Here is a 25,007-nt window from a genome sequence, read left to right as displayed (position 1 = left end):
GGGCACTGGATCACACATGGGGCTATTTTCATGGTGTAATTGTGTGCAATCGGGACCAATGACAAAATCAGAAAGCAGTGATATGTGAAGATCTCCTTAAGTGAGTGCATTGTCAATTCACCTAAATGGGCATGGATTTATTTCATGAATAACTGGAGAAGGGAAGAAATGCAGGCGATTACCTGCATTGGATCTCATTAGCCTTTGAGTCAGTATCTTATCAAGAAACTTGCACAGGCTACAAGGCAAAAATCTAGATGAGAACAGAATATTAAAACCCATCTATCAAATAGGCAAGTCAAGATGCCAGCAATATTGCATCCCGTGAATGAAAATTAAATATAGGTTGGGAGGAAGCTCGTGTGGAGCATAAACACCGGCATGAACCAGTTGGGTCGAATAGCCTGTTTGTACTGTATGCATAAAAATTTCATGTTGAAAATAACAGCCTCCAACTTCAAAACTCTCGGCGAAGTTCAGCTTTTAGTTTCCTCTCGCTCAAATCTGTGCTCTGTGGTTGTCTATTTCCACATTGAGAAATATAAGAACATAAGAAATAGGAGCAGGAGTAAGAGTAGGCCAAACGGCCCCTCGAGCCTGCTCCGCCATTTAATACGATCATGGCTGATCTGATCATGGACTCAGCTCCACTTCCCCGCCCGCTCCCCATAACCCCTCATCGGTTAAGAAACTGTCTATCTCTGCCTTAAATTTATTCAATGACCCAGCTTCCACAGCTCACTGAGGCAGCAAATGTCACAGATTTACAACCCTCCGAGAGGAGTGTTTCATGTCAATTTATATCAGTGACTTACATCTTCCGAATTACTTGTGCTGTTTTTCTGTGCCTTAATCCATAAATGTTGATCCCTTCTACATGGAAATAACAATGAAAGACCGTTGTGTTAAAGTATGAGGCTGCAAACACTGCTTCAAGTAGAGAAGCAAAGAGTGACATTTGCTAAAATAGATGCCAGGTGATGCCTTGCCCTGCAGTCAGTAACAAAAGGAAATTTGCCCAACATCAGCACAAGTCAACAGCATTAATTTGCCGAATATTAAGACTTTTGCATTTATTATGTGGACTTTAAACAAGCGCCAGAAAGTGACAAAAGCTGAGATACAGAAGTACAAAACTATAGAATCCTATATATATATACAGGAAGTGTGTCTGATAGGAGGTATCTAATGATGGTCTATACAGACACTTAACATACAAGTCTGTAACAAACTTAAATCTAGCCTTTGAAAACAAAAGCACCCTGGAGATTACGACACATGCATTAACTTGCAGGTGGAGCCGCAGTCTTTTGGCACAGTCGAGCGAGCAGTCCAGCCATTTGCAACAAGGAATTCACCCCTTCTGCAATCCTCATATGAGTGTATCCAATCTCCTGCAGGGATCGAGGAGGAGAATTTACTTTTTAAATCATTAACAAACCTTCAGCTCAAAGTCGACTAGTTATATTTTGGTTTCAAAGCGTTTCTGTTGCCGAGCCATTTCTCTAACCGCGCGCCATAATTTTCGTAACAAACTAAAATTCTCTGCAATTGCATTTCACTTTCTCGCCTCCCACGGAGGTGGGGAGTTTTGTGGTACTGAAGGTGAAGGATGTACGAGGAATGTTCTCTTTTTATATCAACATTAAACCTCCCTAAACCAGGCACAATGTGAATTACATAAAGCTCTACTTCAGACAATGAACCCTAAACTCGAAAGACTATCATTCAAGTCTGACACTTCCAAACTAGTCGTCCCTTCCTGCAAAATATTGACCAGTTTTATATTGTGGATTTGAACCGAATGGGGCCCAGAGCTGAACTGCCCAGTCTCATTGCAGAGAGAAAATACACGTTTGTTACTGCAGGATGGGTTCAAACATGGGTTTCTGTAAGAAAGGACCTTGTTGTAAGAACACAGTCACTTGACCTTTCTTTCATCTCCTTGTTTTCCTCTCATTTTCCCAGGACCCATTCCTGTGGCGCTAATTAATATCCGGGTGATCTGCTCCATGTTTCTAGTCAACGTCACTGTGCTGTCAACTTCTAACGGGGGAGAAAAGCCCAACCTCAACTTGGTCCCAAATATCAACTCACAAGGAACGGTGAATGTGAAGCCACGATCCAACCATTATAGCTGCCTAAAGCTTCCGCTGGTTTTGCCAGAGCAATTCACCTGAAAGCAGCCAAACCAACGTAGAAGATTGCAGAATTTTAGACGCAAGTTACCGCAAGCGTAAATCTAGTTTCTGCGATCTTTAACACTGGTTTAAAAAAAACGTACTGGAAGCCGACCCCACCCACAAAACTGGCTCTGCCCCCAGATCGAAATGAGAAGGCTCCTCAAATTAAGCTAGGTTTTTTTTGGCACAAAAGCACAGTTTTTAAGTTTTTAAATTTTAAAAAATATTTAATTTACAAATAAACAGACTCGTGTACACCAATGAAACTAGTAAAGCTTTTTTAAAGTAATTTTCAGTGCTTTAAAATCAGGTTACTGACAGGTGGTGAATAGATACTTATTAAAAATCCTTATTTTTTTGTGATAAACCCATTTTCAGTCAAATTAATAAAACTGCACCAGGTTACCACTCTTAAATACATCAATGAATTTTTTTTAAATGTAGGGAAAAAAAACAATTACTTTCTATTTTGCTGGTTCATGGAAGATTTTGCATTTGTGATTATGCAAATGAGTTAGAGCAGAAGCTTGAACCATAATTTCACTTCGGAAAAACAGCGCAATTTCAAGCGCCATTTGTACCCAGATTGCTGATTGCAGCCAATGAGGAAATTTCACCCCAGCATGTCCAACACAAGCTGCATGTTAATCAAGGTGTTGAAATGAGTCTGGTTATGAAAACAGGTCAAGTAAGCAACCTAAAGACAGAACACCAGGGAAATAGTGACTGATCAAACGGAGTGCAAATTCATTAGTCAAATTTAGTGGGCCGAAAGGGGCCTTTGGCCAAATTAATATAGCTAGAAAACGGCCAAATTGAACTAGCACCAGCAATGGAAGATATTCAAGTCTGTGGTGAATAAGATATGGATTAATTAAGTCAGAGGCTCGGATGTTATGGATAAATGGAGAGACTGGAGCAAAAATAAAGTTTAAAAAAGGGAGACATGGGGGGATGGTTTCGAGAATACAGAAGAAAGCTATAAAAAACAAAAACGTATAAATGGGAGTTTGGCAATGCCAAGAAGATAACTGGAAGTCAACATAAAGGAAAATGGCAACGGTTTTTATGAACACAAGTAAAAGTATAGTAAAGGGCTGAGCCACTTGGAGATAAAGGCTCTTGGAGGCTGAAATACTTAGCAAGTAATATTTATTTTTTAAAAAGCAGAGTAAGGTGAAAGTGGGACTGTAGGTTTTCTAGGAGGAGAGGTGGAAGAACCACAACCGAAAATAAATATTCAAGAGGAAACTATTACAGGGCTAAAACTGGAACAGTTACCAAACCCAGATGGCATGTATCCTGGAACACTGAGGGAATGCAGCAGAGACATTAACCTGAATCTTTGAAAATAATATTTGGAAACACTAATTATGGCAAAGGATGGAAAATGGTACACCCCTACTCAAGAAGGAAAGGGATAAGCTGGGAAATTATTGGCCAATTAATTTAGTTATGGATAAACTTCTATGGTTTATAATATGGGGTAAAATGAGTGCATGAAAAAAGCAAGGGATAGTCAGCATGGATTTGTATAGGGGCAGATTCGCTTGATTTAACAGGTTTTTTTTAGGAAATCACAGCGTATGGATAAAGGGAACACTGTGGATGTTGTACAAGGCTTTTAGGAAGGCGTGGAAATAAGGCACCACAAAAGAGACATATGGTTAGAGAACAGAAAGGAAGAGTAGAGAATGATAGGATGTGGATAGTGGTGCGACGTCTGGCTTTCCATTTATACTGTGAGATGGACACACAAGAGGAAAGATATTAAGGCGGCATACGGGATGCTTTCCTTTATTAGCCGAGGCATAGAATATAAGAGCAGGGAGGTTATGCTTGGACTGTATAAAACACGAGTTAGGCCCCAGCTAGAGTACTGCAGCAGTTCTGGTCACCACATTAAAGGAAAGATGTGATTGCACTACAGAGGAGATTTACATGGATGTTGCCAGGACTGGAAAATTTTAGCTATGAGGAAAGTTTAGATAAGCTGGGGTTGTTTTCTTTGCAACAGAGGAGGCCGAGAGGAGACCTAATTGAGGTGTATAACATTATGAGGGGCCTAGATAGAGTGAATAGAACCCATTTTCCTTTGAAGAAAGGTCAATAACCAGGGGGATAGATGTAAAGTAATTGGTAAAAGGATAAAAGGGGAGCGGACGAGAAAATTTTTCACCCAGAGGGTGGTGGGGGTCTGTAACTCACAGCAAATGGGATTCTCTGAGTTTTATACATTGTGGCATCAAATATAAAAACTGCAAGTGAAGATATTTGTTAGGCCACAGTTAGAATACATCTCACAGTTTGGGGCACCCCATTATAACAAGGTATTGGAGACACATTGAGGCTAAAATGGCGAGTTACTAGAATTTAATGCAAAACAAGAGACAAAATTGGGCTATTTCATCGGAACAGAAAAGGTTAAGGGGGATCTAATGAAGGCTTTCAAGGTTATGAAAGGATTTGAGCAGGTAAATAGTGAACGATGATTTCCACTTGTTGGCAAATTGGTAACAAGGGGGTATAAACTCAGGATTATCACGAGAAGAATGAAAGGGGAGAGTAGAAGATTTATTTTCATACAGAAGGTCATTAGAATATGGAATGCTTTAAAAGCACAAGTGGTTATTGAGGCAAAGAATTCAAAGGGGAATTGGATAAGTATTTGGAAAGGAACAGTATAATGGAATTAGAGCAGTTAGCTCCACTCGCAGGGTTGGCATCAGAACAGGCATGTTGGGCCAAAATTCCACTTTGCAAAAGAATAAAATCAAAAGGCTTCAAAACAAAAGAAATTTAGGCAACTTTCTTTTTGTAAAAGGGTAGAATTATTGAATAAATCACCAGCGGATGTGGTGAAATTGAAAACCATGGCAGGATTGGTCTATTTTTTTTTAATAAAAAAAGAACTGGATGACTCCAGGTAGTAATCAGGATATAGGACATTAACTTCGGAATCACAGTAAGGAGCCGGATAGGAGGGTTGGAAGGGTAGGCTAGGATTAACCAATGGTCTTCCCTTGTTCAAAACAGAAATGTTGCATGTTGTTTTACTCCCATAAACATTAAGGGAATCTAGTAAGAAATAGTGAAAACTATTTCCTTTCAGCATCTTCCTCTGTAATGAAGACATGTATCTGTATAGCACCTTGGGATATTTCAGAAATGTCTCAATGAGGCATTTATTGCTGTTACACAGGATATGCACCAGAACCCTGTTCTTCCAATAGTGTTATAGGATCTTTAACATCCACATCAACCACCAGAATGGGCAGATGAGGTCTCTGTTGTCTGCAGGGTGACACCTCCGACAATCTGCTCAACTCCTCAACCATCTGACCCCGAGGCAAGGATGCAACCAAGCAGTTCAAGCGGATCAAGTCAAATACAAGCAGAAGTGGATAAATAGAAGCACACTGTTTTTCTGAGGGTTGTTCTTTTAATGCTAGTGGTAACCCACTTATTTTAAAGTAGAGTTGATCAGAAAATCTAGGCACCAGGGCTTTAACCCTTCTCACCTTGATAAACTCCAGTTTCAAGTACTCCTGCATTTGGAAAGTTTTGCAGACTCTGAAGATGTTGCCAATGATGTCCTCGGGCGAGTAACCCAACTTCCAGAGGTGAGCAACAACCTGCAGATGAAAAATAGCAGGCATGCAACAGATAGATGATCAGTAAATCCCAATGCCAATGAAATACTCCAGTGACAAATAATCACACCAAGGGAAAGAAATGGTGCAAATTAATGGGCTACCAGCTGAAAAACTAGATTAAAATAGAATGATGAAGTGCGAATGGAGGTGAAGACAGATTTTTGAGCGATAAGGGAGTAAAGGGTTATGGGGAGCGGGCAGAGAAGTGGAGCTGAGTCCATGATCAGATCAGCCGTGATCGTATTAAATGGCGGAACAGGCTCGAGGGGCCAGGTGGCCGACTCCTGCTCCTATTTATGTTCTTATGACAGCAAGAGGATAACTAAAGAAAGGGTAGGGTCTATTAGAGACCATGAGGGTAATTTTTGTGTGGAGGCGGAAGATGTGGGTATGGTTCTTAATGAATACTTTGCGTCTGTTTTCACAAAAGAGAGGGATGATGCAGACATTATTATCGAGGAGCAGGAATGTGAAATATTAGATGAAATAAGCATAGTGAGAGGGGAGGTATTAAGGGGTTTAGCAACTTTGAAAGTGGATTAGTCCCCAGGCCCGGATGAAATGTATCCCAGGCTGTTAAGCGAAACAAAGACAAAATAGCAGAGACTTTGACCATCAGTTTCCAATCTTCTCTGGCTTCAGCTGTATTGCCAGAGGACTGGAGGACTGCTAATGTTGTACTTTTGTTTAAGGAGGGAGAAAGGGATAGACCATGTCATTATAGGCCAGTCAGCCTGACCTCAGTGGTGGGAAAATTAGTGGAAAAAGTCCTGAAGGTCAGGATAAATCTTCACTTAGAAAGACACGGATTAATCAAAGACAGTCAGCACGGATTTGTTAAGGGAAGGTTGTGTCTGACTAACTTGATTGAATTTTTCGAGGAGGTAACCAGGAGGGTCGATGAGGGCGAAGTGTTTGATGTAGTGTATAAGGATTTTAGCAAAGCTTTTGATAAAGTCAACACATGGCAGACTGGTCACGAAAGTAAAAGCCCCTGGGATCCAGGGCAAAGTGGCAAGTTGAATCTAAAATTGGCTCAGCGACAGGAAGCAAAGGATAATGGTTGAGGAGTGTTTTTGTGACTGGAAGGATGTTTCCAGTGGGGCTCCGCAGGGCTCAGTACTGGGTCCCTTGTTTTTTGTGATATACATCGAGATAATGATCGAAACTTGAATATAAGGGGTATGACAAATAAGTTTGCAGCTGGAAACATAGAAAATAGGTGCTGGAGCAGGCCATTCAGCCCTTCTAGCCTGCACCGCCATTCAATGAGGTCATGGCTGAACATGAAACTTCAGTACCCCATTCCTGCTTTCACGCCATACCCCTTGATCCCCCGAGTAGTAAGGACTTCATCTAACTCCCTTTTGAATATATTTAGTGAATTGGCCTCAACTACTTTCTGTGGTAGAGAATTCCACAGGTTCACCACTCTCTGGGTGAAGAAGTTTCTCCTCATCTCGGTCCTAAATGGCTTACCCCTTATCCTTAGACTGTGACCCCTGGTTCTGGACTTCCCCCAACATTGGGAACATTCTTCCTGCATCCAACCTGTCCAAACCCGTCAGAATTTTAAACATTTCTATGAGGTCCCCTCTCACTCTTCTGAACTCCAGTGAATACAAGCCCAGTTGATCCAGTCTTTCTTGATAGGTCAGTCCCACCATCCCGGGAATCAGTCTGGTGAATCTTCGCTGCACTCCCTCAATAGCAAGAATGTCCTTCCTCAAGTTAGGAGACCAAAACTGTACACAATACTCCAGGTGTGGCCTCACCAAGGCCCTGTACAACTGTAGCAACACGTCCCTGCCCCTGTACTCAAATCCCCTCGCTATGAAGGCCAACATGCCATTTGCTTTCTTAACCGCCTGCTGTACCTTCAATGACTGATGTACCATGACACCCAGGTCTCGTTGCACCTTCCCTTTTCCTAATCTGTCACCATTCAGATAATAGTCTGTCTCTCTGTTTTTACCACCAAAGTGGATAACCTCACATTTATCCACATTATACTTCATCTGCCACGCATTTGCCCACTCACCTAACCTATCCAAGTCACTCTGTAGCCTCATAGCATCCTCCTCGCAGCTCACACTGCCACCCAACTTAGTGTCATCCGCAAATTTGGAGATACTACATTTAATCCCCTCGTCTAAATCATTAATGTACAATGTAAACAGCTGGGGCCCCAGCACAGAACCCTGCGGTACCCCACTAGTCACTGCCTGCCATTCCGAAAAGTACCCATTTACTCCTACTCTTTGCTTCCTGTCTGACAACCAGTTCTCAATCCACGTCAGCACACTACCCCTAATCCCATGTGCTTTAACTTTGCACATTAATCTCCTGTGTGGGACCTTGTCGAAAGCCTTCTGAAAGTCCAAATATACCACATTAACTGGTACTCCTTTGTCCACTTTATTGGAAACATCCTCAAAAAATTCCAGAAGATTTGTCAAGCATGATCTCCCTTTCACAAATCCATGCTGACTTGGACCTATCATGTCACCATTTTCCAAATGCGCTGCTATTGACATCTAATAATTGATTCCATCATTTTACCCACTACTGAGGTCAGGCTGACCGGTCTATAATTCCCTGCTTTCTCTCTCCCTCCTTTTTTAAAAAGTGGGGTTACATTGGCTACCCTCCACTCGATAGGAACTGATCCAGAGTCAATGGAATGTTGGAAAATGACTGTCAATGCATCTGCTATTTCCAAGGCCACCTCCTTAAGTACTCTGGGATGCAGTCCATCAGGCCCTGGGGATTTATCGGCCTTCAATCCCATCAATTTCCCCACACAATTTCCCGACTAATAAAGATTTCCCTCAGTTCCTCCTCCTTACTAGACCCTCTGACCCCTTTTATATACGGAAGGTTGTTTGTGTCCTCCTTAGTGAATACTGAACCAAAGTACTTGTTCAATTGGTCTGCCATTTCTTTGTTCCCCATTATGACTTCCCCTGATTCTGACTGCAGGGGACCTACGTTTGTCTTTACTAACCTTTTTCTCTTTACATACCTATAGAAACTTTGCAATCCGCCTTAATGTTCCCTGCATGCTTCTTCTCGTACTCCATTTTCCCTGCCCTAATCAAGCCCTTTGTCCTCCTCTGCCGAGTTCTAAATTTCTCCCAGTTCCCAGGTTCGCTGCTATTTCTGGCCAATTTGTATGCCATTTCCTTGGCTTTAATACTATCCCTGATTTCCCTAGATAGCCACGGTTGAGCCACCTTCCCTTTTTTATTTTTACGCCAGACAGGAATGTACAATTGTTGTAATTCATCCATGCAGTCTCTAAATGTCTGCCATTGCCCATCCACAGTCAACCCCTTAAGTATCATTAGCCAATCTATCTTAGCCAATTCATGCCTCAAAACTTCAAAATTACCCTTCTTTAAGTTCTGGACCATGGTCTCTGAATTAACTGTTTCATTCTCCATCCTAATGCAGAATTCCACCATATTATGGTCACTCTTCCCCAAGGGGCCTCGCACAATGAGATTGCTAATTAATCCTCTCATTACACAACACCCAGTCGAAGATGGCCTCCCCCCTAGTTGGTTCCTCGACATATTGGTCTAGAAAACCATCCCTTATGCACTCCAGGAAATCCTCCTCCACCGTATTGCTTCCAGTTTGGCTAGCCCAATCTATGTGCATATTAAAGTCACCCATTATAACTGCTGCACCTTTATTGCATGCACTCCTAATTTCCTGTTTGATGCCCTCCCCAACATTACTACTACTGTTTGGAGGTCTGTACACAACTCCCACTAACGATTTTTGCCCTTTAGTGTTCTGCAGCTCTACCCATATAGATTCCACATCATCCAAGCTAATGTCTTTCCTAACTATTGCATTAATCTCCTCTTTAACCAGCAATGCTACCCCACCTCCTTTTCCTTTTATTCTATCTTTCTTGAATGTTGAATACCCCTGGATGTTGAGTTCCCAGCCCTGATCATCCTGGAGCCACGTCTCCGTAATCCCAATCATATCATATTTGTTAACATCTATTTGCACAGTTAATTCATCCACCTTATTGCGGATACTCCTTGCATTAAGACACAAAGCCTTCAGGCTTGCTTTTTTAACACCCTTTGTCCTTATAGAATTTTGCTGTACAGTGGCCCTTTTTGTTCTTTGCCTTGGGTTTCTCTGCCCTCCACTTTTCCTCATCTCCTTTCTGTCTTTTGCTTTTGCCTCATTTTTGTCTCCCTCTGTCTCCCTGCATAGGTTCCCATCCCCCTGCAATATTAGTTTAACTCCTCCCCAACAGCACTAGCAAACACTCCCCCTAGGACATTGGTTCCGGTCCTGCCCAGGTGCAGACCGTCCGGTTTGTACTGGTCCCACCTCCCCCAGAACCGGTTCCAATGCCCCAAGAATTTGAATCCCTCCCTGCTGCACCACTGCTCAAGCTATGTATTCATCTGCGCTATCCTGCGATTCCTACTCTGACTAGCACGTGGCACTGGTAGCAATCCCGAGATTACTATTTTTGAGGTCCTACTTTTTAAATTTAGCTCCTAGCTCCTTAAATTCTTTTCGTAGGACCTCATCCTTTTTTTACCTATGTCGTTGGTACCAATGTGCACCACGACAACTGGCTGTTCTCCCTCCCATTTCAGAATGTCCTGCACCCGCTCCGAGACATCCTTGACCCTTGCACCAGGGAGGCAACATACCATCCTGGAGTCTCGGTTGCGTCCGCAGAAACGCCTATCTATTCCCCTCACCATCGAATCCCCTATCACTATCGCGCTCCCAATCTTTTTCCTGCCCTCCTTTGCAGCAGAGCCACCTACGGTGCCATGAACTTGGCTGCTGCTGCCCTCCCCTGATGATACTAAAATCAGCTGTGGTTGATAATGAAGAAAGCTGCAGACTGCAGGATAATATCAAACAACTGGTTAGGTGGGCAGAACAGTGACAAATGGAATTTAATCCAGAAGTGTGAGGTAATGCATTTGGAGAGAGCTAACAAGGAAAGGGAATACACATTAAATGGTAGGACACTGAGAAGTGTAGAGGAACAAAGGGACCTCGGAGTGCATGTCCACAGATGCCTGAAAGTAGGCCAGGTAGATAAGGTGGTTAAGGAGGCATATGGAATGCTTGCTTTTATTAGCCGAGGCATAGAATACAAGAGCAAGGAGGTTATGCTTGAACTGTATAAAACATTGGTTAGGCTACAGCTGGAATACTGCGTGCAGTACTGATCACAGTGTTACAGGAAGGACATGATTGCACTGGAGAGGGTATACAGGAGATTTACGATGATGTTGCCGGAGTGGATAATCTTAGCAATGAGGACAGATTGGATAGGCTAGAGATGTTTTACTTGGAACAGAGGAGGCTGAGGGGAGACCTCATTGAGATGTATAAAATTGCAAAGGGCCTAGATATAGTGGATAGAAAGGGCCCATTTCTTTTAGCAGAGGGGTCAACAACCAGGGTGCATAAATTTAAAGTAATTGGTAGAAGGTTTAAGAGGGGATTTGAGGGGAAATTTCTTCACGCAGAGGGTTGTGGAACTCACTGGCTGAAAGGGTGGTAGAGGCAGAAACCCTCACCACATTTAAAAAGTACTTGGATGTGCACTTGGAACTGTCGTAATCTGCAGGGTTACGGACCTAGAGCTGGAAAGTGGGATTAGACTGGATAGTCTCTTGTTGAACGGCACGGACACGATGGGCCGAAATGGCCTCCTTCCATGCTGTAAACCTCTATGATTGAGAATTATTGGGAACATCCTGACCCTGCTCAATATCTTGGGAGTAGGAGCAGATTTTGGAAATCAAGAGAGAGGGAGAGAGAGAAGCAGTTGTGTTTTGGGTGTAGAACTGTTCTGATGAAGCATTTGCACTCAAAACATGTAGTGTTTTGACAGGTAATTTGACATTTGTCTCTGCACATGCTGTGCATTTCCAGCATTCTTAGCTGAAAAATAAAAGCTGGAGGAGGGGACATGGCTAAATGCGTTTTGAGAGAACTATAAACTTGGTCCGATGATAGTGTCACCATGTAGAACCTACCTTGTATGCCTCGTCGATGTTTGCATTCACACAGTGCTGAATCATCTCTTTTACCAAGAGTGGATGAGGCTCATCACATACCTATTGGAAACAGGGCCGTCAGTTAGAGAAGGATAGAACTATCATGAATCAGAACATGCAGCATCTTCAGTGGTTTTTCCTGTAACTACCCAAAGCTGCTATAATTCTTGCTCCCAAGACGGCTCCAAGGACTTTCATAGGTTATTGTTTTGGCTCTACTTGATGCCCACTACACAAACTCAACCAGAATATCTCAACCATCTGTAAGACATCCAAGATTAAGATGTCTAAATGTCCAATTACAGTTGACAGTTGCATGCACACTCAAATAACTGAGAAAAGTCTATTTATATACCGCCTTCATACATCCTCAGGATGTTCCAAAGTATTTTTATAGCCAACGTATTGCTCTTGAATGTAGTTACTATAATGTTGGTAGAAGCAACAGCCATTTGGCCGATTCCACAAACAGAAAATAAATGATTGACCAGATAATCTGTTTTATGTGATGGTCGTAATTGGTCAGGGCACAGGGAGAGCGTTTTGCTCTTCTTTGAAAAGTGTCCAGAGATCTTTTACATTCATCTGAATTGGCAGGTAGGACCTTGGATGAACGGTTCACAGGCAAGGTGGCACCTCCAGCAATGGTACTGTACTGAAGTGCCAGCCTAGATTATGTGCTTAAATCCACAGTGCAGCTTGAACCCACAAGCTTGACTCAGGTGAATGTGCTACCAACTGAGCCAAGTTGACATCTAAACTCCAATCTACTTAAGCTTGTATTGGTGTGAATTCACCAATCCTGTGCGCTCAGTGAGAACCTAGCTAAAAGGGAGCACGGGTCAAAGAAACAGCACTATCCCTTTGAGCACTGTTCCCGGCTAGTAACATAGGACTGGCAACCGTACCATCATTTGCTTAAAAATGTAATAAAAAATCTTAATAGTAATGAATCAGAATAATCGGTATAAAAAAAAAGTCTTTGAAAAGATCGGAGGCAAAATACTGCTCAATAACTCAATACGTTAATACAACACTGGAAATGTGAGTCACTATAACAGAACAATGGTGCACATCAAGGCCAAAACCATTGTGGTCATCTTAAAGCAACTAGAAAGCAGCACTATACTAATCTTCATGAATGCATGTGCACGAACGATGGAGCAAAAATGAGTTTTTAATGCATTAACAGGCAACAGTTCTTCTGTTTTTTTTTATAAACATACAATGGGGAAAATTGTTTTGAGAGGAAGATGCATTCTACTATAAAAAAAAAAATGATTCAGGCAGTTCAGGCCCTTTAACAAAAACAAAATCAATGAACAGCATCAAACGCATTCAGAAAAATAATCGATGTATGGTGTAAACAGCGACATTCTGTAACTAAACAAGGGCAAGACTGGCTCAGTCATAGCATTCTTGCTTGAACACAAATCTGGGCTGATACGCCAGTGGAACACTGGGGTAGTGCTGTATTGTTGGAGGCACCCGTCTTTCAGATAAGATGTTAAACCAGGGCCTCGTCTGCCTATTCAGGTGAATATTATAGCACTATTTGATGAGGAGCTGCAAATTCTCCCAGTGTTCCAGCTACAATTCAACCCTCATTAAACTCCAAAAATAGATTAATTGGTCCTAAGCTTCAAGTGCTTTGGAAAGTCCTGAGGATGTGAAAGGTGCTATAGAATTACACGTTCTTTCTTTCTACAAGAATCCTAAGCACTTACCTTAAAAACATTTTCACTGTTGACAAACTCAAATCCCGAATGTGTTGACTGCAAGTTGTTCAAAGCCTGTTAAGATTTTAAAAAAAGTTCGTTCTCAAAGTCCCAAAATTAAAACCAAAATAAATTAGCCAAGAAATGAACAACTTGGAATCCCTACATTTCTAGTCAAAGTGAACATACTGTAATACGAAAACTAGGCTACACTCAAATCCAGCTCACAGGAACAGGATAAAGGCTCATCTTTCTGCTGGCTTCTGACATGAAAGGAATCTAGACAGATTCAACCCAGTTCCTAGTGTTTAGTCAAAATGGTCTGTAATTTGATGCTAATTAGCGGTCTCAATCTGTGGCAAATGGAAATAGGAAAGTCACATGCTGCAAGAGGGGGGCGGTACCGAGGGAGCGCCGCACTGTCGGAGGGGCAGTGCTGAGGGAGCGCCGCACTGTCGGAGGGGCAGTGCTGAGGGAGCGCCACACTGTCGGAGGGGCAGTGCTGAGGGAGCGGGTGATTGTGATATTGGGTCGAAAGCGCAGAATTGGGTGGAGTAAAAGGCCACTCACTTTGAATCTGATCGTGATACTGAGTGAAAGTGAAAATCTTCCATACCTTAACGCCAATATCCTTCATGGGACGAGAACAGAAATTCATAAAGCAAACACCTCACACATATTTTATCAATGTAAATTTATCTAAACTCAAATTCCCTCCGTAAACCCCTCCACATCGCTGCCTCTCTCTCTCTCGCCTCCTGCGAGATGCTCTTTAAAACTTACCCCTTAACCAAGCTAAGATTAGGTCACCTGACCTAATATCATCTTATGTGGCTTGGTGCCAAATGCTGTTTGCTGTTCAGCGCCTTAGGATGGTTTACTATGTTAAAGATGCTATATAAATGCAAGTTGTTGTTGACGATGATGTTGGGGAAAGCTTGTGGCAGAATTGGATTATATAGGGGTCTTCTGCAAGTGGCATACCTGCTCTACTGGCTGGTATCGTTCGTCAACATCGACCCAGTCAGCACCCTCACTCTATGCTCCGATTGAGTACCATGACAAAATCCTACCTTACCTGTCTCATGTCGCCTTGCGCTGTGAAGATGACGGCTTCCAGTCCATCATCTGTATATTGAACATTCTCCTTCTCAACCACCTGCATGAGTCGCGCGAGGACCTGGGCATCGGTGAGCTTTGTGTAACGTAGAACAGCACAGCGAGACTGGATAGGCTCTGTGAGTACACCGAGGTTTGAAAATAAAACTCGACAGCACATCGATCACTAGCAGCCAGTAGATACAATTACAGCACCCTGCACTTAATGTATTCTAAGCACTTCAGGGTAAGGATGCATCGTTCTAAGTTTTCTCGTTTGTTCTGGTGCTTCGCTGGACTGGTCACGAGGCAGTGCCGAAGTGGCCACAATGAGAATATTTCTTCAATTATATCGTGAATTTCCTCTCCAGTGATTGGGGACAGAGCTCTCGGTCCTGCATTGCCTTCATGGGATGTCACTGAAGAGGATTTTTCACAACACACCCACTGGAGGTTGCCTCTGACCAGCGGTTCTCATGCACAACAAGAACAGGCGACAAAGTACAGCAGGACAAGTACAAAAGATATTGTGTAACATTTAGGATTTATGTAGCAATTAGTACTCTACGCGTCCCCCTTACCTGTCATTTCCTGTACTTCCAAACAATCTGCACCCTTTGCAATCACACTGGTATTTTTAGTCAAATACTTCATTTTAATAAGTTGGCAGCCACAATGAAACCAACTGTAGTGCAGGTAAAACAAGCACATAGGTTCTACACAAATCAGTCAGGAAATGATCTAAGGCACAGCTGTCATTGGATCTGTCTAATAATCCATCTCCAGTGCACAGGAAACACCTAATCACCCGTATTCAAGAGCGCCGCAAACACGACAACATGTGGTATAGTATTAGCAGTATTTATTTAAATAGCCGATAATGGCGACTGTGGTTTTTTAAAAATTGGTTTAATTATACAACAGCCGTCACTTTACCTTTGCATCTCTTCCTCACTCCCCTCTTAAAACCCAACTAAAAGTCTTCACTTTACAGCTCAATGCTATAGCCTGTCAAGCTCATGTGATGCAGTCCTTCCCGGCCAGGATCCAATCAGAACAAGCTGTCTCTTAACTCTTATGCTTTGAGCTGTAGGATTCATTCCGCTTGCTGTACAGAGGATACAGGCCAGGCACTGTAGTGAGTTACTAAAAATAACCCAGCATCGAGTGACAAGAGCTGAATAAATCACAAGATCAGTCCCAGGACAGGGTGGTTACATTTCCACAATTCACCACTGTGCCAACACCTGCTTTATTGATATCACATGTAAAGTAATTATTTACTTTAAACTTAACAAAAAACTCCTTGCAATTTAGATAAATTGACATTCCTTGATGGCATGACAGATACAAGGCGAGACAGGTGCCAACTTAATGTAGTGTTGCCTCAATCCACCAGAGGTCACTCTGAAGGTGGACAGAGTTAACATTAGATGAGAGAAGGCTTGGTTTTACACAAGGAATAGGAGCCAGGGTAGGCCATTTGGCCCCTCGAGCCTGCTCCACCATTCAATAAGATCGTGGCTGATCTGATCCTGGCCTCAACTCCACTTCCCTGCCCGCTCCCCATAACCCTTGACTCCCTTATCGCTCTAAAATCTGTATCTCCACCTTAAATATATTCAATGACTCAGCCTCCACAGCTCTCTGGGGTAGAAAATTATAAGATTCACAACTCTGAGAAGAAATTCCTCCACATCTCCATTTTAAATGGGCAACCCCTTATTCTGGAACTATGCCCCCTAGTTCTAGATTCCCCAACGAGGGGAAATATCCTCTCTGCATCTATCCTGTCAAGCCCCTTCAGAATCTTATACGTTTCAATAAGATCACCTCTCATTCTATTAAACTTCAATGAGTATAGGCCCAACCTTTCTTCATAAGACAACCCCTTCATCTCAAGAATTAACCATGAATTTTCTCTGAATTGCCTCCAATGCAAGTATCTCCTTCCTTTAATAAGGAAGGAGACCAAAACTGTACGCAGTACTCTAGATGTGGTCTCACCACCGCCCTGTACAGTTGTAGCAGGACCTCCCTATTTTTATACTCTATCCCCCTTGCAATAAAGGCCAACATTCCATTTGCCTTCCTGATTACTTGCTGTACCTGCATACTGACTTTCTGTGTTTCATGTACAAGAACCCCCAGATCCCTCTGTACCACAGCATTTTGAAATCTCTCATTTAAATAATAATTTGCTTTTTTATTTTGTTTTGTATCGAGTGGTTTTATTCCATAAGGTGCAAACATACAGAGAAACAGTTATAATCAGAGACCCTGCGTTTAATCAGTACAACTTGTATTTGTGTAATGATATGACCAGAAAGGTATGCCACATTCCCCCACCCCATCAGTGGGTCATCTTGCTCGACTAAGTCTGCATCCTATCCTTGGTCCCAGGACAGAACCTCCTCTCTGTACAGTTCCGGTCTTTTCAATCTTCTCGCAGCACTTTTCTGCCTGACTGCCTTTTTGTTTTGTTTTTTTAAATAAACTGGTGAGAATATACATTGCTTTTCATAAGAACATAAGCAATAGGAGCAGGAGTAGGCCATTTGGCCCCTCAAGCCTGCTCCGCCATTCAATAAGATCATGACTGATCTGATCTTGGCCTCAACTCCACTTCCCCACCCGTTCCCCATGACCCTTGATTCCCTTATCATTCAAAAATCTGTCTATCCACCTTAAATACATTCAATGACCCAGCCTCCACAGCTCTCTGGGGTAGACAATTCCAAAGATTCACAACCCTCAAAGAAATTCCTCCTCATTTCCGTTTTAAATGGGTGGCCTCTTATTCTGAAACTATGCCCCCTTAGTTCTTTCAAAACATAGATTAAAACCAGCTGAAATCTACTCTGTGGAAAAACAGTCAGTATCCAGAAACATGACAGTGGCCAATTTAGTAACAGTTTAACTGATCAGCACAAACCTACCTATGATTTTGTCTGAAGCGTTGCATGCCAGTGCAAAGCGTGTTGTTTTAGAGTAAATCTCCATTGTCCTCCTTAGGGCTTGTTGGGCTCCATCTGTCATACTGCAAATCATGTAGAAAATTTAACATAGCTTGAATATACCATATGTAAAGAATAAGCTCTCCTCACTATCTTCAGTCCCTGCTCCACTGCACAAACCTCTAGAGGGGTACAAAAAAGCTTCAGTATTGTCAGCTGTGGCTCAGTGGGCAGCACACTCGCCTCGGAGGCAGAAGGTTGTGGGTTCAAGTTCCACTCCAGGGACTTGAGCACATAAATCTAGGCTGACACTCCAGTGCAGTGCTGAGGGAGTGCTGCACTGTTGGAGGTGCCGTCATTCGGATGAGACGCTAAAGCGAGGCTCCATCTGCTCTCTTGGGTGGACATAAAAGATCCCATGGCACTATTTCAAAGAAGAGCAAGGGAGTTATCCCCGGTGTCCTGGCCAATATTTATCCCTCAATCAACATGACAAAAACATAGATTATCTGGTCATTATCACATTGCTGTTTGTGGGAGCTTGCTTGTGCACAAATTGGCTGCTGCGTTTCCCACATTACAAGTGACTACACTTCAAAAGTACTTAATTGGCTGTAAAGCACTTTGAGAAGTCTGGTGGTTGTGAAAGGCGCTACATAAATGCAACTCTTTCTTTTAAAATGCCAGTCCTTTAAATGAGCTGGTGCCTACTACACTCATACTGCATTTACTTTGCTATCAATAATGGCTTTAGTGCCAGCAACGAAGTAACAAGTCTGCGCCAATCTTGGAACTACAGGTCTGACGCACGAAATCCGGACACCTCGGGACGGAGACCGTTCCCGGTATTTCTGGATTTTGCAAAGTCTTTGTCTGGGCTGAGGAAGGTAGGTAGGGTTGGTAGGGCTTGGGGGAGGGGGCATGGGAGTCAGGCCGAAGCCGGGAGGGAGGTTGGGCCGGGCAGGCTGAGGCCGGGGGAGGTTGGGCGGCTGGTGGAGTCCGGATTTCAGAATATTTTCCGGTTTCTGGACGACCCCACCACGGATCGGCCCTGTGTCCAGATTCCGGAACATTGCTGACTTTGGACGTCGCACCCCTGCATTGTGTTCCACCAAAAGTGGTGGCCATGATTTGGGCTATAGTGAACTGTATTGAAGAGTCTACACCTGCCCTGTATTGAAAGAAAACTTGGATTTTTAAAGCATCTTGGCTTGTCCTCTGAAATCAATGAATTACTTTTGAAGTGCAGTCACTGCTGTTTTGCAAGCTAAATATGCACAGTGTGGTCCCCAGAGCAAATGGGATGAAGGATCAGTTCATCTGTGTTTTTTGGTGGTTTTGTTTGAGGGATGAATGTTGAGTTGGTCAGGATACCAGTTAAGCTCCCTGCTCTTTAAATGGTGCCATGGGATCTTATACATTCACCTGCTAGACAAAGTTATCTGAAAGATAGCATCGCCCAACTATCCAGCACTCCCCCAGTACGGCACGGACATTTCAGCATAGATATATGCACAAGTCCTGGAGCAGGACTTAAACCCACAACATTCTGACTCCCAGGCGAGCGCACTTTTACCGAGCCAAGCTGGCATAGATGATTTTTGCAGTCAGTAGCCTATACAAACCTCCCCCGGCCACTGTAGAAGCTAGTGACCACTGGCAGAAAGTCACAGCAACTTTAAAACAACTGCACATGCATGCGGTTGCCCACATGTAGCTATTTAGGTATAGACCTGGTTCTATAGTCTGGTTCTACACAGTGCATCCCAATACTGTAAATGCAGTGTTTCCAAAGCACTGGCATTGTAGAGCTGCTTCCTGAAGCCTTTGGTCATTTTATGCTTACTTCTACCATAGTCATGGCTTTTGGTGCTGATCACAAGTGCAATGCAATGAAGATGTTGATACTGACCATAAACACATTATGGCAGGGAAAGGCCTTCCATGCTTATGCTGAAGAGTTGCCGGTGTCTATCCGCCCCCTCAGTCTAAGCTACAAATCAGATAATGGCACTTTTATACTCTTGTACATGAATCCGCTCACCTGTCAGCTTCATCCAGGATGATGACCTTGTGACGACCTTTTGGTAGTGTGACCTTCTGCTGGGCAAACATTTTGATTTTGTTTCGGACCACATCAATACCTCTGTAACAAAGGCAAGCCATATGATATGTTGGCCTTCATAGCTAGCGGATTTCAGTATAGGAGCAGGGAGGTCTTACTGCAGTTGTACAGGGCCTTAGTGAGGCCTCACCTGGAATATTGTGTACAGTTTTGGTCTCCTAATCTTGCTATTAAGGGAGTGCAGCGAAGGTTCACCAGACTGATTCCAGGGATGGCTTGACTGTCATATGAGGATAGACTGGATCAACTGGGCCTTTATTCACTGGAGTTTAGAAGGATGAGAGGGGATCTCATAGAAACGTATGAGATTCTGACGGGACTGGACAGGCTAGATGCAGGAAGAATGTTCCCGATGTTGGGGAAGTCCAGAACCAGGGGACATAGTCTTAGGATAAGTGGTAGGCCATTTAGGACTGAGATGAGGAGAAACTTCTTCACTCAGAGTTGTTAACCTATGCAATTCCCTGCCGCAGAGAGTTGTTGATGCCAGTTCATTGGATATATTCAAGAGGGAGTTAGATATGGCCCTTACGGCTAAGGGGATCAAGGGGTATGGAGAGAAAGCAGGAAAGGGGTACTGAGGGAATGATCAGCCATGATCTTATTGAATGGCGGTGCAGGCTCGAAGGGCCGAATGGCCTACTCCTGCACCTATTTTCTATGTTTCTATATTCACATCAATTTGCAAAATCATGTCATTAATATTAAAAATATAAGACTGATACATTTGAAATTTTAAACTGACATTTCAAAATCAATTAAGTGTCACGCTAGATCTATTAAATAGCTCAAAGATTAAATTTACTTTCAAATTTTGTTAAAACAATGGCCGCTGGTACAATAAATGGAAGGGTTTACATTTATCCAATGGGGGTGGCTCTCTGAGATTGGGGGCTAAGGGACATTGTTGAGGCAGAATAGATGGAATTTTACTCTGCCTGTTTTGCCCCACTTCTGTTATGGGAGTCTATTCAACAATGAATGTAATAATCACTGTCTATGGGCAGGTATGTAGATGGGGGTCAGAAGAGAGGGGGCAACGTTCGGTCTTGTTCATACCCTGATTTTCTGCAGTACTGGATTATTGCCTTCTGGAACAGATTACTAGTGAATATGGTAAACGTGGATAAGCTACAATCCTTTAAAATATGAGAACTGACAAATTCCCAAAGATGGTGATTGGGCGCATTAGGAGTATATGGGTTAGTTAAGTTCGCCCAGTGATGAGCCATGGTAACTTTCCTGGATTTTGCCCCATTGCCTACTGGAGTCAGGGACAGGGAAGATTTTCTCAAACTTGTTCCTGAAAACAACTACAGGTACACTGACTTTTTTTGGCATCTCTGGAATATTCATAGTGGTTGTAGAGAACAGCGCACAAGATTGTACTTGTTATGTTCAGAATAACTCCACAAGACTGTATATTCAAAACTCAAACTGGTGTGACCTTGGTCTCTTTAATGTAATTCCAGAGTGGGGAAGCAGCATTGTAGACTGCCTTTTATACCTGCTTGCCCAGGGTGTGCAAGTGACCCTTGGGTCTCCCACAGGTGCGCCCCCTAGTGGCAAATCTTACACATTGGTAATGTTTCACATACATAACAGTACTGTTGCGTGTCGATAGACTTTAATAGACTTTTCCTGCCCTCTGCTCGTATGTTTGTGCATAGAATAGAATCATAAAAATTTACAGTACAGGAAGCCAGTCGACCCATCACATCTGCACCAGTCAAACAAGAGCTATCCAGCCTAATCCCACTTTCCAGCTCTTGGTCCATAGCCCTGCAGGCCACAGCATCTCAAGTGCACATCCAATTCCGCTCAAGTGTGATGAGGATTTCTGTCTCTACCACCACTACATTTACAGTTTCAGCACGGCTCACTGGTAGCACTTTTATCTGAGTCAGAATGTTGCAGGTTCAAGCCTCACTCCGGAGACTTGAGCCTATAATCTAAGCTGACACTCCAGTGCAGTAATGAGTGTGCTTCTTTGTCCAAGGTACTGTCTTTCAGGTGAGATGCTAAATAGAGGCTCCACCTGCTCCCTCAGGTGGATGTTAAGATTTCACAACAGCATTTGAAAGAGAGCAGGCGAGTTCTCAATGTCCTGGCCAATGCATGTCGTTCAACCAACACTACATAAAACAGATTATCTGGTCATTTGTCTCATTGCTGTATGTGGGAGTTTAGTGTGAGCAAATTGGTTGGCACCTTTGCCTACATTACAACAGCTACAACACTTCAGTAGTACATCATTGGCTGTGAAGCACTTGGAGCACGTGGAAGGCATTACACAAATTAAAGTTCTTCCTTGTACCTTACCACATTGTGAAATGAGATCATCACATGGGCCCAATTCTTGGAATAAGTGGTTAACTCATAGTTTCATCACAGCACAAGAGCTACCATTTCTTCACTTAAAACATAATCTGTAGCTAGCAAGAGCGATATTGTCATGGGAGGATGAGTTGCAACTAGGGATGCTTTGTCTTGTATCTATTCATTTTCATATTTAATAATATTTTTGCCAACGTCAGTACTGTTTCCTATATTACAACAGTGACGACACTCCAAAAAGTACTTCATTGACTGTAAAGCACTTTGAGATGTCCGGTGGCTGTGAAAGGCGCTATATAAATGCAAGTCTTTCATTCTTTTTTCTGATGACTGGTCCTGACTGAAGCAACAAAGGTGGGATGGGGATTTAGCACAAAAACACTGGGAAAAAACTACATTTCACAGCAACACAACATACTGTGCAAGTGGAAAGAAAAGTTGCTGAGCAGCAAATCCAAGCCATAAAATATCTGAGCAAAACTTTCCAAACTGCATTTATTGCTCCATAGTAAAAAGCTTGATTTTGCTTTCTCTTCATGGTCCCTTCTCCAAGAGGCCAGCTGTTTCCAAGACTAGGTGCTTTTGTGTTATGATTGCAGCCAAGAGCAATTGCTTGGTTCTCCTGCTGTCAGCTGTACTTTTAAATACAAACAGCAGCAGCAAAATCCCCTGGATCTGATTAAATGCCACCTGGATGCTGATCGTCTTTCCAGTGCCAGGAGGACCCTTCAAGGCGATATAAGTAAGTGGTTAACTCTTGAAGCTATGCAATTGGTTAAACCATTTGCTTAAGAGAATCAATATAGACAACAAATGTTAAATGCCACCAGATCGTTGTTGAAAAGTAGAAGTGTAGAGTACAGTTTTTTACTTCCAGCAATGGAAAGTATTGATCTCTGGCTTTCAGTGAGTTTGCCTTAGGAAGGATGGCACTAAGTAAACAAAGAGGGAAAAGCAATAGGAGTTGGTAAGTGCTGCTCCCAGAGGATCCATTAGCAAATATAGAAGCAATTTCGGACTAGGCATTCTGTACTGGAAATGAGCACGGCATGGAGTGATGCACCAGAAAATATTTATTTTCCTTTCCCCTACCCCCAAGGAACCTCCTTAAATGGACGTCCCAGCTAGATGGGTACTAGTATTTGTCTCATCCATTTTACAGGCACCAGAAGGGACCATGTCAATACAAAATATCCTCCTGCATCTTACCGATCATTTGAGGCATTGAGTTCAAGAACGGCATCTTTTAATGCAGGACCCAATAGCGCTCGTGCCAAGCACAGGATGCTGGTCGTTTTTCCAGTGCCGGGAGGACCCTTAATGGCAAGACAAATAAATGGTTAAGTTTGGAAGATATGCACTAGGTTAAACCATTCACTTAAGAAAATCAATTTAGACAACAGATGTTGAGAGCAAGCACTAGAATCTTTGCTTTTTGTAATAAAGTGTTAACATCGACCAATAACTCTTGGCCTTAAACATTAAAAAAGTAGATTGTCAAAACAAACAAGGTGATGATTTAGGCTTACTCCATCTTAATCATGCGTTCCCATTAAATAGAATATAATTTTTAAACCCTTTAGCAAAATATTTTAGTGCACATTAATTGTATACATGTTGTGTCCCAGTGATGTAGAGAATATACACTACTGAGTGCCACCCACTGTATAACCAATGAGGTTTATTACCCAAAAACTACCAATACCCAACGTGTATTTTCTACATAATCCGAAGACAGTTCTCGCTGTGAATGGCAAAAGTGAAGTTTGTCAATTTTTAACACCAATGATCATTTATTTTTAAAAAACAGATACTGGGGGCTAAATGGTTCCCACTCTGACAGCAAAACACAATGTTAGGGAAGTCGCTGATGTCTTTCTATGAATGTTAACATTGGATTTCATAAGCATATATGTGAGGGTGCAATCAAAAATTAGGATCAACAGTTGTTTAACACTCAAGCATTCTAGTTATGTGAAAATAAGAGATTTAGAGCATTATCAAGGCACAATTTACATCCATGGGTGTGGGTGGGGAAAAAGGTGGTCACCAAGGACTTGCCCCAAGGCAACACAAATCCACTTATTGGATTTCTACTAATGACCGCTCCTTTTTTTTTTTTTAGGTATTATGATTACTGGCAAATGTTGCATTATTTTTTAAGCTAACTGATGTGAATTAAATTTCCTAGTCAATGGGAATGGATTCACAAGTCAAAATGGTCGTAGTTCTCGTCTTCCCCTATAAGCACCAGTATTAAACATCAGTAAGACAAAAGTTCTCTACCAACCGGCCCCTGCCACACAGTACTGTTCCCTGATTCTCAAGATCCATACAGAGACCTTGGACAATGTGGACCACTTCCCATACCTTGGGAGCCTATCAGCAAGGACAGACATCGATGACGAAGTCCAACACCGCCTTCAGTGTGCCAGTGCAGCCTTCGGCCGCCTGAGGAAAAGAGTGTTCGAAGACCAGGATCTCAAAACCAGCACCAAGCTCACTGTCTACAGAGCAGTAGTGACACCCACGCTCCTATATGCTTCAGAGACATGTACCATGTACAGTAGGCACCTCAAAGCACTGGAGAAGTACCACCAATGCAGCCACCGCAAAATCCTGTAAATTCATTGGCAGGATAGGCGCATCAATGTCAGCATTCTCTCTCAGGCCAACATCGAGTCATTAACCACGCTCGATCAGCTCCGATGGACAGGCCACATTGCCCGCATGCCCGATACTAGACTCCCGAAACAAACACTCTACTCTGACCTACGTCACGGCAGGCGAGCCCCAGGAGGGCAGAGAAAACTCTTCAAGGGCACCCTCAAAGCCTCCTTGAAATAATGTAACATCCCCACCAACACT

At 42.8% G+C, this 25,007-nt stretch overlaps 1 protein-coding gene across 1 annotated transcript; it reads right to left on the bottom strand.

Moving 5' to 3' along the window:
• Window positions 1-1,047: 1,047 nt before the first annotated feature.
• rfc2 (replication factor C (activator 1) 2) lies at window positions 1,048-23,430 on the bottom strand. Its single transcript, XM_070858133.1, has 8 exons — window positions 23,349-23,430; window positions 19,722-19,823; window positions 17,660-17,760; window positions 14,701-14,858; window positions 13,632-13,697; window positions 11,884-11,964; window positions 5,705-5,818; window positions 1,048-1,394 (listed from the first exon to the last, which is right to left on the bottom strand). The coding sequence occupies exons 2-8, from the start codon at window positions 19,790-19,792 to the stop codon at window positions 1,284-1,286; spliced, it is 702 nt and encodes a 233-aa protein (XP_070714234.1). The 5' UTR covers window positions 19,793-19,823; window positions 23,349-23,430; the 3' UTR covers window positions 1,048-1,283.
• Window positions 23,431-25,007: the final 1,577 nt, after the last annotated feature.

Source organism: Pristiophorus japonicus, chromosome 16 (genome assembly GCF_044704955.1).
Source record: "Pristiophorus japonicus isolate sPriJap1 chromosome 16, sPriJap1.hap1, whole genome shotgun sequence".
Taxonomy (NCBI): domain Eukaryota; kingdom Metazoa; phylum Chordata; class Chondrichthyes; family Pristiophoridae; genus Pristiophorus; species Pristiophorus japonicus.
The sequence above is the reverse complement of the archived record's forward strand: the minus strand, read 5'-3'. Positions and strand labels throughout refer to the sequence as shown.

What these genes read in the sequence shown, in the direction of transcription:
- rfc2 (XM_070858133.1), bottom strand. Translation starts at nt 19,792, where the DNA reads ATGTTTGCCCAGCAGAAGGTCACACTACCAAAAGGTCGTCACAAGGTC. An exon ending in ACAGTGAAAATGTTTTTAAG is followed by an intron (nt 11,965 to 13,631) that starts GTAAGTGCTTAG and finishes TGTTTCCAATAG; the next exon opens with GTATGTGATGAGCCTCATCC. An exon ending in ACATCGACGAGGCATACAAG is followed by an intron (nt 5,819 to 11,883) that starts GTAGGTTCTACA and finishes TTTCATCTGCAG; the next exon opens with GTTGTTGCTCACCTCTGGAA.